The sequence below is a fragment of the Rhinolophus sinicus genome, linkage group LG06, assembly GCF_036562045.2.
Source record: "Rhinolophus sinicus isolate RSC01 linkage group LG06, ASM3656204v1, whole genome shotgun sequence".
NCBI classification, from domain to species: Eukaryota; Metazoa; Chordata; class Mammalia; order Chiroptera; family Rhinolophidae; genus Rhinolophus; species Rhinolophus sinicus.
The window spans coordinates 1,847,559-1,859,971 of NC_133756.1; the positions used below are offsets into that span (position 1 = coordinate 1,847,559).

Here is a 12,413-nt window from a genome sequence, read left to right on the forward strand (position 1 = left end):
CGTAGAAAAACCCACAGAACAAGTCAGAAATACTTCCATGAAAAAAAATAACAGTTTAAATTGTGATATTTAAAAAGTGAAATGCTTATACGAGTATATGGAACATTCCTTGAAGCCATGAGATAGCCAAGTTTTTACTGTACCGAGCACAGCATGCTTTGTCCGTGAGTTCCAAGCGTGGGGCCCTGGGGCTGCCTAGCACATCATCTGCCCTTGAGCACCTCTGTCATGAATCCGAGTGGGTATTTATAGTCTAAGCCAAAGCAATGGCACTCACAGTACTGACTCTGATTGCAGACTTTATAAGAAACACCAGGGCCACCACACAGTAGCTACACCTACATATTTAAAACCTTAATGAACAGGAATCCAAGTCAAGGATACATACATTTCAACTCAGTTTGAGTTGTGACTAAAACTGAAAGCAATTACTTATCACTCTCTTTGGACAGAGAGATTTCTGGGAGGCTCAAGATATTTATGATGGGGTAACATGGATCTCTTACATGTTAGTCTATATGAAAATAGACTATTCAATGAACAAAGCAGTAGCAACACCCTATGTAAAAGCATTCTACCAACTGATCATTTTTTAAAAGTAAAGAGAAGCAAAGAGAAATTAAATGTTAGGAAAATGAATTGACCTCCTGTATTACTTTTTCCATTACAGTATTTTCCTCCCTCAGGGTCATGTCTTAGGAATGCAGCTCCTTCACACTCAACAATGAAATAATCCAAAAATGTGAAATTCCCAAGTGCTCCTACCAGACAACCACTGCCCTGCACCGTATTGGCCTGCAGCAGTAAAATGCAGGTCTGCCAGAACGGAATTCTCACCATTCACAAAATAAGAGCGGAACTAAGGCGCTTACGCTCCAGTGAACGACCACACCGCATTAAAAACTCAAGACAGAGAGCAAAACCATAACGAAGCTACTTCCGAAAGCTAGGGAATGGAAGGGTTCATGTATGCTGGCTTAAAGGAGAATTAGAACAGAAATTTATTCTCTCATGAAAGTAACAGTTTTGTTTGGCTTTTGGTGGGAAGCAGGGAGGCTGGGGGGAGGGTTCCCTGAATAATGGCAGTGTTATTCCCTCGACACTATCTGGAAGACACTGGATGACCTAATTCTTACAGAGTCTGGTTAATGTCTTGACTCCCAACATTCAACATTATTTTCAGTGGGTCCCACCCACTTGGCAGTTAGGAAGAATTTTCTCTTGTACACCAAGATGTATGTTGAAGGAAAGTGTAATCGCATTTGTACAGTAAGGCTTTAATAAGCAAATAGTAAGATTCGAAACCCCCAAAGAAAAAGAACACTTCACATTAAATAGTTAAGTGGGAGAGTCCCCTCTCCTTCCCCCCAGTCCCTGCATTTTCCACTGGCCTGAACAGAAAGCACAGCAACTTTGTCACTCACTGATGCCTGTTGTGATAAAACACACGAATAAAGCCTCCCTGCACAGGGCTTTGGCTTCACTAATGTCTTCAGTAAAATGTCAAAGTCAATTTTACAACAGCAGAGATTAACCTTCAATTTGCAGCGTGAAAAGATTTCTCACTTCTTCTCCCTTTGAAGGTATTTCAGAACTTCACCCACTTTTCACTAACATGTTCTGAAGGAAGGAACAATACCATTACTTTTATTTCCAAAGCACCTTATTTTAGAAGTGAGTGAAATGCCAGGGAAAAGGCAGGCTAAGAAGCAGACGCCCATTTTTCATACAAAATCTTTTTCAGCCTCACCTGAAAACCAAAAGGACAGTATCTGCCATCTTCAATTATCAAACTTAATTCCCTTTTAGTGGTGAGAAGTCTCAGCAAACCCTTTCAATCGTTAATTTGTCAGAGTGTCACTGTTCTCACCAGTCCCTGAAGGAGGAGCTGTCACAGCATGACTGTGATGTCGCAGCTCCTTTACAGTTTCCTCGACCTCCTTTTGTCCCTCCTTTGCACTCTTGAATACAAAAGCCAAAAGATAGGGTCAAACTACCTCCTGGAGGTGGCAAGCAGGGGAAAAAAGCATCTGTGGCGCTGTCACAGGGATTTGATGGATGGCACCACAGGGGACAATGGTCTGCTCTCAGTGTAGACACTGAGTAGAATGAAGAACCTGTGAGTCAGAAGACTACGCTGCTCCTGACTTTCATATTCACGGAGAGAGACCGGAAAGTACCTGACCAAGGTATTTTTCAGCAACAGGTTGGGAAAGTGAAGCTGGGGACCATGGCAGGTCTCAAGCCTGCAGCACTGAGGCCTGTGTCCCCCGGTGCATCAGTACAGGAGGGGGTAGACCTTCCACGGCAGTGATCAGAGGTACCCGGGCCTTTTCTGGACTCCCAGAAGACATCACTTCACGTGTCTCTGAATAAGCCTGCTACGTTCCTGAAATATTCAAACTCTCTTTTGATTGTATATTTATTGTACTAAGTAAATGCATGGCTCTATACAAAATTCCATCTTCCAACGAAAGCAAATGTTTTCAACTAAATTACTAACTAAACAGTTTCCCTGTGACTTCAGGTCACCTCAGAATTAATGGACATATCCACTTATCAGTTACTTTGCATGAAAAGTGACCTGCCAGGCAGCGCTCCCACGTTGCCTGTCCATGTCAAGACTCAAGCATTCTGGTGAAAAGCAATTAATTATCGCACCAAGCAGAAAATTCCATTTTTAGGCTATCGCTAAAAGTTAGAAAGTTCTTCCATATGCTGAACCAAAATCTCAGTGATTTTCAGTCCTAATTCTGCCTTGTGGAACAGCATAGAGTATCTTTCATTCAGTCTGAATCGCTACTTACCTTCAGACGTTCAATGGCCTCCTCTCCTCCAGGCGTAGACATGATCCTCTCCTGAATACTGCTCACAGATGGCAAGCCCACCTGACTATTGAGTGAGCAGGAAGATGGAGATGAAGTAAGGGACCCCATGGATGCTGTGGAAAAATTGCCAGGGCGTTGATTCTCAGAGGCTAGCAAGTACCTATGCTTATTGTTCTGAAAATCTTTCAGATCTGGGAGGTAGAAAGAAGGGAAGGCAGAAAAAGTGAAAAAGGGGGAAAGGAGCAGAGGAAGAAAAAAGACAGGAAAGAACACCAGTGTAAGAAAGGAAAGCATTAAAGCGCCAAGACAAAGACATGTTATAATACAAAGACAAGTTGCAATTGTTCTAGATGGCAGTTCTAAAACATGTCTGTCTTTAATACTTGTGTCCTAGAGGTTAATTTAGAAACTGAAAAATTCCAGCACAGGTTAACGTTGTTGTAACTGGTTGGGAAACCAGGGCTCCCAAGGACACTGCGTAGGCATTTTCCCTAACAGCCTTGCTACATTCCTTCTATGGCTCCACATCTATAAGGCCTTCAATTCACACGATTCTTAAAGCCCAGTGGTTTGTAACAGTAAGGGAAAAAAGAGGATCACTTATTTATCAATAATAAGACGTATCAGCCTGGCCCAGCGTTTTATGGCATTTAGCAAAAATTCCCAAGAAAATGTTATAGCTAAACAAAATTCTGAGCAATTGGTAGTGTCCTTTGTATAGCAACATTTCAACATTCTAAAAGGAATTTTTTAACTACACTTTTTAAAAAAAAAGAAAAAAAGGAGAGGTAACTGTAGAAATGACAGGGATTTTGTATAAGTCCTGGTTAAGAACTCAGGGCCAACTGACTGCCTCAACAGGGAAGGACAGTTAGCAAATTAAAGAATCTGGTGTAGTTCACATTCATCTACTGGAGCACGCAACAATTAAGGCTGAACATTTGCTAATTTAAGTAAGGCTCTTACTTTTCCTAACAGTATGAACATGAGTCATTGGTAACCCAAGTTCCTAGTATGAAATGCAAGTTTTAGGGGCATATTTTTCATTTACTAAGATCTTTAACAGAGCTGGAGATTTTGCTTTTAAACTCAGTTTTGGTAAAAAGAGCCACAAACAACAAAATGCACTAATTTACTGTTTGTACTTTCCTTCATTAGTCATCCTTTTCAAATAGACACCAGAGGAAATCCATACATATTGGTGCATTCCTATTTTAAAATTAGCTTATATTTTAAATTTGAGAGAATCTACATTGCTTAAAACTCATATCAAAACTAAGTGTTCCTTAAAGGACATCAGTCAATACAAAGAGTCAGAAAAAATACTGATAACTCTCTTTGGCTCTATTCATCTCCACTTAATCAAAGCCAGTTCTTGAAGCTCCTTAAAACTAGTGGTTGCTTCAATACAGTTTGAAAACCACCATCTGCAAATACAGAACATAGGAGAATAAGCAAGTTTTAAAAGGGGGATAAGAACTGGAGCAAAAAATTAGCCATCAGGTGATGGCAGCAAGGTGGGAAGGAATAGGAAGGATGGAGTTAGAAGGTCCGATTGACACATGCAAGACCTGACAGGGATTAAGAGGAGACCGAAATGGAAACTCAGCAGTGGTCAGAGCTGCGTTCCTGCACGGATACAGAACTGAAACTGAGGTCATGCATAGCTTTTCGGGCAATGCCACAGCTGCTCAGAAAATAGTGAGGCAACAAGCTGGCAGCAGCACCACCTGAGCACAAAAGCAAGAACAAGATGGTGTCTTTCCCATACCAGTGTCGGTCAGCCTCGGAAATCTCAGACAGAGCCGTTCCAGTCCAAGAGTCACTCTGAATTAGAACGTTCTAGTGTCTTCAAGGCCTAGTATCATCACAGCAGCCAGAGCTACATCTGGTTTCTCCTATGTATTTCCTCACTCTCTGTCAAGCCTCATTAAATGAACAAATCAATAAAAATATAACCCCCTCCCCAAAGATTCTTCATTTCTTCTAAGATGAATTTTCGTGAAAGGGCAATAAATTATTTCCTCACCAACTTAGTGATATATATGGAGAGAATAAGGTGTGATTTTTTTTTATATAAAATGTCCTTATTTCAAGCATAAATTTTAGACAAGTTTTAAAAAATTTATTTGTAATTCATGAAAAGGGGGGGAAAATGTTTTACCATCAAGTAAGCTGAGAGCCAAGACACAGAGGAAGCTGACTGAGCATAAGCAGCAGAGGGGAGTGCTGGTCCGACAGAGCTACTGAGTCACACACAGTTTCACCGACTGGAAGTGACTGTTTAAAATTATATATACACTAAGGCTCAGAATTACGTAACTAATTAAAAAGGATTTTTCTATTAAACTATCAGACTCTGAAGGAGCTCATGAAGCCAAAACAGGTGTAATAATGATTAAAAGCTAGGGCTCTGAATTACAGTACCCAGTCTGACCACACAGAAGCCATGGGATCTCAGTAGCCAACTAACCACTCCAGGTAGCAGTGTCCTCATTGGTAAATGGGCATGATGGAACTTTTTCAGTCATTGACAAGATTAAATGAGACAATATATTCACAGGACTAGAACAGGGCCTGGCACATTATAAACACAATGAATGTGAGCTGCTGTCATCGCTATCATTATCATCTCTGACTTTGGATTCGGTTGAATCACGTAAGTCGAAAAACTAACGAGTAGCGGAAGCATGAGATTCTTAAGCCTCTCCACTGTGCAAGCCACAAACTGAAATCCAGCAGAGTGTTTTGCTAAATGGAGAAGGGCAAAAATAGGATCATTTCTGAATCTACATCCAATATGCTCTGTCTGGGATTTCCCTGTTAGAACTGCTGGCATGCAAAGCTCATCTGAGGCTAATCCAGCAGAAGCAGATTAGCAAATCAGAGGACTGGGAATAACCAATACATGAAATACACACATTTGCCTCCACTTCCAGAGTAATCATCGATCAATGGATCAACTGAAGGTAAGCAGGAGGGAAAATACAAGAAGGGTCAAAGTTCAGGTTCAGCAGTGACACAGAGCGGGAACAGAGCAGTATTTTGGCATTTGGGAAGATGAAAAAATTAACACTTAGAATATATTATCATTTTACTAACTGTATTCATCTAAAATCAAGTGCTAATCAGTAAGACGAACTAAACCAGAAAACCACACGAGGCCTTGGAAATCTTATCAGAATTCCAAACAATATAATATTCATTTTACACTTGGAAAATGAAAATATGCTGTATTAAATAAAGTCATATACTACTCTTCCTGAATAACCTAGTTAAATCACTTAAGCAAACTTCTGATTAGATATTATGCAGACAGGTAACTAAGGTTAAAGAATCAGATTCATTTTTAAGACAACGCTGTAAAACAATTATTTTCTGGAAGTCTAATTCTTGCACTTAGAGGAACTGGATATTTTCTCCTCCATGTTCGCAGGAATGGAGTTGGGAGCGTTCACACGTCTTTCATTGCTACTACATTAATCCAGAGGAACCCACAACACAAAAACAGAAATTTCAAGTAACGTTTTTCTGAAGTGATTCACTTCTCAGTGAGAATAAGTTTACCATTCCAAATATACGTCACTGCTGATCTAAAATAGAAATCCAATAAAAATACAAGTAGTGACATATTCAAGAAAAACTAATTTCATGAGTTCAAATGGGTACGTACATACTATATAAAAAAATTCTGGGATCATTTTCATTGAGTTTTTTTAAGAAGTTAAGAAAAAACCCAAAAAGCTTTCTCTACCATCTAGCTTCATCAATGTCCTTAAATTAAATCTAAGCTGACATCTAAGAAGCCTGCAGAAGAAAGGAGGAACTTCTGTGCTGATCCCTGATTCACTTACTATCTATGATGTCCCCCAGTCCCTGAGCGCGAAGAAGGTCCTTCAGCCGTGTCACCTCCTCCTTTAACTCCCGGACAAGCTTGGCATTGGGATCCTCATTGATAACGGCGTTGCATTTAATTTGTTTTGCACGATCTGCATATCTAGATCCAAAAAGAAAATTCATTTTTGCCATTCCTCAGATGCTCTCTCTACTTCTCATAAGTAACATACCATTATTTCTAAATCAAACAGCTTGAGTATTTACACATTTTATGAGGCTTAACAATAATACATTTGTATAACACTCTATAGTACCTTATAAAAATGAAGAAAAAGGCTCAGATGAATTTAAGTGATTTACCCAAGATCACAAAGGAAATAAATACCAAAGGACTGAAAACTGATTTGTCTCACTATATAGTGTTCCTTTCATTATATCAAAAATGTCTTTCATGGGAGAAGAGTAGAAAGTTCTGAATTAAAATAAAACCTATTCATATATAGAAATAGTCTATTAGTAAACATTCTGTCACTAATTTTTTTTAATGCTACATGTACTCATACTTGTATCACGTTTTACAACTTGAGCATTTCTGTAATGACAAACACCACAAGGGACACTTCTTTTTATAGAAATGAGTATTATAAGAAACTTTCACTATTATCTAAGTTATCCAAAAATCTCACTTGAACAATTTTAATATCTTTCCTATGATAAAGTTGCTGCCTTTCCCAATGAAACTGAAAACCATAAACAGGTAAATTCTATTATAATAAGAATCCTTCCCCCAATGTTTTCCCACTTGTGTGAGGGCTGGATCAGTACAGACATAAATGACTACCAACAAAGCGTCAGAAAATCCAGGGCCCAACAAAACTTATCGTGGTACTCTGTTCTTTTTGTATGTAGCTATTGGGATAAAGCTGGAATACCTCAGAGTGCTCAAAGTTTCATCATAGTTGATATCTGCTGGGCTCAGAGCAGCAACCATTGCAGTCCGAGAATTGCCACCTAAAAACATGAATCATGATTACCTCAAATCATACTCATTTTAGAAAGAATTTTACTGAACGTGTCAAATCAGATAGCACAACCTCAGATCCTAAGATTTAATCAAAGTCAGCAAATTTTTCCAATGCCCCATGCCAGGCACAGTTATATTCAAATCTTGGTGTGTGGATGTACTGTATCCAGTTTCCTTCTTCCCACTCCAATCAAGACCTCAGCCGTTTCACCAAAGCCACTCCCGGCGATGGGAAAGGCGCTGGGGGCAGGGACAGCCCAACGGGCCATTCTCAGCCTCTTCTTTTCAGCAGCAGTATTTGACACAGCTGATCACTCCCTCCTCCTCATTAAGAAGGAGGGAAAAGGGCTAAAGAAATAGGGAATGAAAGGCAGTAACCTGAAGGTCCAAAAACATCAGCAAAATTGAGTAAGTGTTGGTAATGTCTGATTATGTGCACCTGGGGGGGCATGGAGTTTTCAGAGGAAGGAGGAGCAATAGTTTCAAGCAGGCGAGTTGTCAGGAAGACAACTCCGCAGGTCACGTGCTGAAGTTAGCGACACATGGGAGAAAACCCTGATTTAAATAAAGGTGAGCAAATTCAACCAGCTTAGATCATAAAGATATTACACACCAGGTCAACATACCTAGATTTTCTCTAAGGAGCCAAGTAAGTACAGAATCCCTGTAGGGAATAAAATCAGTTTTCTTCTTCTTCTTACTCTATTAAACAGAAAGAAATGGGTCTCAGCATGGTTAAGGAGGAAAAATTCACATGGAAGGCAAACCAGTCTGAAATTCCCAAGTAAATTAAATTACCCATCACTGTTGAAATTTAACACTCACAGCTTCGATTCTTCACAACCCAAAGCTCATGAAATAAAGTAAATTTTCCTTTTTCTTTTGAAAAATTTATCACATACACAACAGTTCAGAACAGTAAAATGAGCTCACATACCCATCATGCAGCTCCAATCATTATCAATGTTTTGCCAATCATGTTTCAATTATCCCTCAAACACTTTTCTACACTTTCTATTCTTAAACCACCTTGGAGTAAATTGCAGACACCATGCCCTTTTAATTCATAAACACTTCAGCAGATGAGGACATTCTCTTACACAGTCACAGTTCAAAGACCAAATTTTTAGGAAATTTAACATCAACAAACTACCATTTAATATCCTGTCCATATCATGTCTTTTATAGCTGGTAGTGTTTTAAAGCAAATCCAACATTTTATGTATAAATACTTCAGGTACGTAGCTTTAACAGAGAAGGACTTTTAAAAAAAACAATAACATAGCTGCATGACCATTATTACACTTAACAAAATTAACAAAATTCCTTAATATCATCTAATACCCAATCCTCAAACAATCCCTTTCACTTTTACAGATAAACAAATATGAATACTGTACATTTTCAGGCTGGATGTATAGGAACAAGTCATTTCATTAATTTTCTTGGCCAACCTCCAAATCATCAAATGGGTTGTTACATATCTAGTAACTCTTGTAAAGCAATACACAGTTGGTTTCTTTGAATGGAAATTATGCCCAAAATAAATCCAACAATTAAGAGTTAGGGTGAAAGGTCTAAGAAAATGATATAATTTGCTAAGCTGGAGATCTGAAAAGACTGCAAAATGCAATATCTATCTATCTATCTATCTATCTATCTATCTATCTATCTATCTATCTATCTACCTCCCTGTCTCCCTCCCTCCCTCACTCAAGAATTTACTTGAACTGCTCTCTGTGACCCTTCTCATTATCACAGAATAAAGCAAAAAGCACCAATGCAAAGCCAGTGCTGAAATGAAGGAAGTTACGTTCTTTGAAAATAAAATTTAATGCAGACGCTTTGCAGATAATAATTACATCAGTATGTGCTAGCTGACTACTGTGTCGTGATAGGTTAAGATGCCACTAAGGGGAAAGCCAGGGCTCACTGATACACATACATCTCCCCAGCAATTGGCAGTTCTATAATCCACCCTTGGTATTATCTGAGGTTCAATTAAAATAAGGACGACCTACTTGGGAAAGCACAGATATTCAGAAAAGGAGTCCTAAGTAGTTGGCCTCTCGTTTGGTGAGGAGGAAAGGAAGTAGGCAAGCAGCACTTTCATTCCACCTCTTATTAAAAATATCCCGTCTCATCCCACTCCACCCAGAGACACACAATCCAACAATTGAGAAAGTCATGTCCAACAGCAGGTCCTATTTCTAAATCATACAGACCTCGAGGGAGACTGAACAGCCAGGGGACCTTTACTCCACTATAAAATTCTTGAGGCCTGAAACCTCAGTTTATCCTTTCCTAGTTCCCCACTGCACTGCACTTAAACACTCCACTTTGCTATTTGTTAGTACTGAAAATGCTGCAAGAGTTAAAGCATGCCAGTTACAATGACTGCAAACAATACTATAAAAATAAGCAGTGTCAGTTTGCCAAAAATGTGCTATTTTCATTTCTGTTCACCAGACTAAATAGGGAGCAGCTAAATGAATATGCATAAATAGAACTTCGATCTTGTCCATTTGAAAACACTCTGGAATTTTAGCCATTTCTTTTCTACTTGCTGTCTTATACCAATTAATCTTATCTACCTCACATCTATAATTTTAAAAAATGTTTTAGTAGTTACATAAAAAGTTTTACTTAGATTAGTTACCTTTCTAAAGAGAAACACTATTAAGTGTGAATGATAATAATCCTGTTTCTCTCCCCAATGGAAATAACAACGTATCTCAATTCACCGAAAATTACATTTGTTACATAAAAACTAAAATTCATTTCTGATCTGTTACAGTTATGACATAGATGCCAAGTACTAAACTGAGTTTTACAAAAACTGATTGCGAGTCACTGTGGCATATCGCCATGTGGGAAATGTACAGATAAACACCGTGAACTGCACTTAGGGTTCATATGGGTATTAATTGATGAGCCAATAGACAGGACAGGCAGGAATGATCACTAAGTTTTAACAGTCTTCATAGTTCTGGGAACCAGATTACATATTTGAAAAATATCCACAAAAAAATGTGTAATATCAAATAGCAGGTAAGAGTTTTGAATTAGGCAGCTTTTTCAAGTAAGCAGAGAAAAACAGAAAAGGGGGATTACTTTTTATTAAGTTATTTGTGTAGAAATAGAGAATAAACAAGTCTTTCTATTTGAAAATATGAGTATAAAATATTTCAATGAAGATACTGCCTCTATCCCCAATGTTCCTCGTGTGATTCAAAACACTGCTAGGTGCACTATTATTTATGCAAAATAGTACTAATAAATTTTAGAGTACTTGTATAGATATATAAAGAAGAGAAAGATCTATTGTATTGGATTAAAAGGATGCAAATAATGTTTTCTAGAGACAGAAGTTTAACGTGATTCTGCAGCTTTCACTTTAAGAGAAGAAAAAAAAAATTTTAATCAAAATTTAAATAATCCATTTATTTAAATGGTAGGCAATAAGTAAAGATAATACAAAGAAGTTTAAGAAAAATATACTAATAATTTCAAGAAGCCAGCTATGTTTTGGAGGTACCCTTAAGAAATTTCTTATCGGACCGGCCCGGTGACTCAGACGGTTAGAGCTCCATGCTCCTAACTCCGAAGGCTGCCAGTTCGATTCCCACATGGGCCACTGGGCTCTCAACCACAAGGTTGCCGGTTCAACCCCGAGTCCCGCAAGGGATGGTGGGCTCCACCCCCTGCAACTAAGATTGAACACGGCACCTTGAGCTGAGCTGACCCCCCGATTGGCTCAGTTCGTTGGAGCGTGTCCTCTCAACCACAAGGTTGCTGGTTTGAATCCTGCAAGGGATGGTGGGCTGCGCCCCCTGCAACTAGAAAACTGCAACTGGACCTGGAGCTGAGCTGCACCCTCCACAACTAAGACTGAAAGGACAACAACTTGAAGCTGAACGGCACCCTCCACAACTAAGATTGAAAGGACAACAACTTGACTTAGAAAAAAGGCCTGGAAGTACACACTGTTCCCCAATAAAGTCCTGTTCCCCTTCCCCAATAAAATCTTAAAAAAAAAAAGAAATTTCTTGTCGCCCTTTTGAGAGGTTTGTAGGAGACTCCTTCAAGAAACAGTGCTACAGATCACTAGGTGGAACGTCCCAAGGAAACAGTGTGGAAGCTGCCTCAAACTTATTTTTCCTTAATTCCAAATTCCTTCTCCAAAGCACATTGTCATGTTCCCTAAATTAGTTGTGCTGTGAAGCCACATGATTCATGGTCACCCGAAACAGAAGTTCTAAATTCCAAAGCCAGAGTATGTATAACAAAAACTTTTTTGGAGGTTCCATTCTTCTTTATGCCTCCATCAATTCTGCTGAGGATCTAAAACCATCACAATTGATTCTACAGCTAGTTCATTTTCACCAAACCCCACCATACCTTGCTGGTGCAGTTATCCTACAGATGAAAGCATTTAAAAAAGAATGAGAACACAGGATAAGCTTCCAAACAGAAAATATGTTGTTTAAATTTTAAGTCATAAATTAAATATGATTTCTCAGAGACAAGCAAGAAAGCATCTAATTCTTTATAAGGATTCAAATGAGGTACTAAACTAAATGAGAGCACACATGACTGACACTCCCTTAGCTTCTAACATAAAGAATGAAGCCCCTTATAAGTACTGTTTTCAGCTTCAGTGTTCTTCTGTTAAGGAGTAGGAAAGAGTAAAATTATTTTTAAAAATACACTATTGGTCCCCA

The 12,413-nt window shown here is 38.8% G+C and overlaps 1 protein-coding gene across 19 annotated transcripts in view; it reads right to left on the bottom strand.

Moving 5' to 3' along the window:
* The window catches only part of KIF1B (kinesin family member 1B), a 130,533-nt gene that overhangs the window by 71,746 nt on the left and 46,374 nt on the right, over window positions 1-12,413 (bottom strand). For 4 of the 19 annotated variants that reach the window (XM_019746687.2, XM_074334072.1, XM_019746682.2 and 1 more), the window contains exons 10-15: window positions 12,091-12,108; window positions 8,316-8,391; window positions 7,598-7,676; window positions 6,683-6,825; window positions 5,750-5,791; window positions 2,808-3,019 (exon numbers count right to left, since the gene is read on the bottom strand). In XM_019746687.2, coding sequence (XP_019602246.1) covers window positions 2,808-3,019; window positions 5,750-5,791; window positions 6,683-6,825; window positions 7,598-7,676; window positions 8,316-8,391; window positions 12,091-12,108 — 570 coding nt within the window. The remainder of the gene's footprint in view (window positions 1-2,807; window positions 3,020-5,749; window positions 5,792-6,682; window positions 6,826-7,597; window positions 7,677-8,315; window positions 8,392-12,090; window positions 12,109-12,413) is intronic. The other 15 variants (XM_019746688.2, XM_074334074.1, XM_019746685.2 and 12 more) reach the window with 5 other exon arrangements.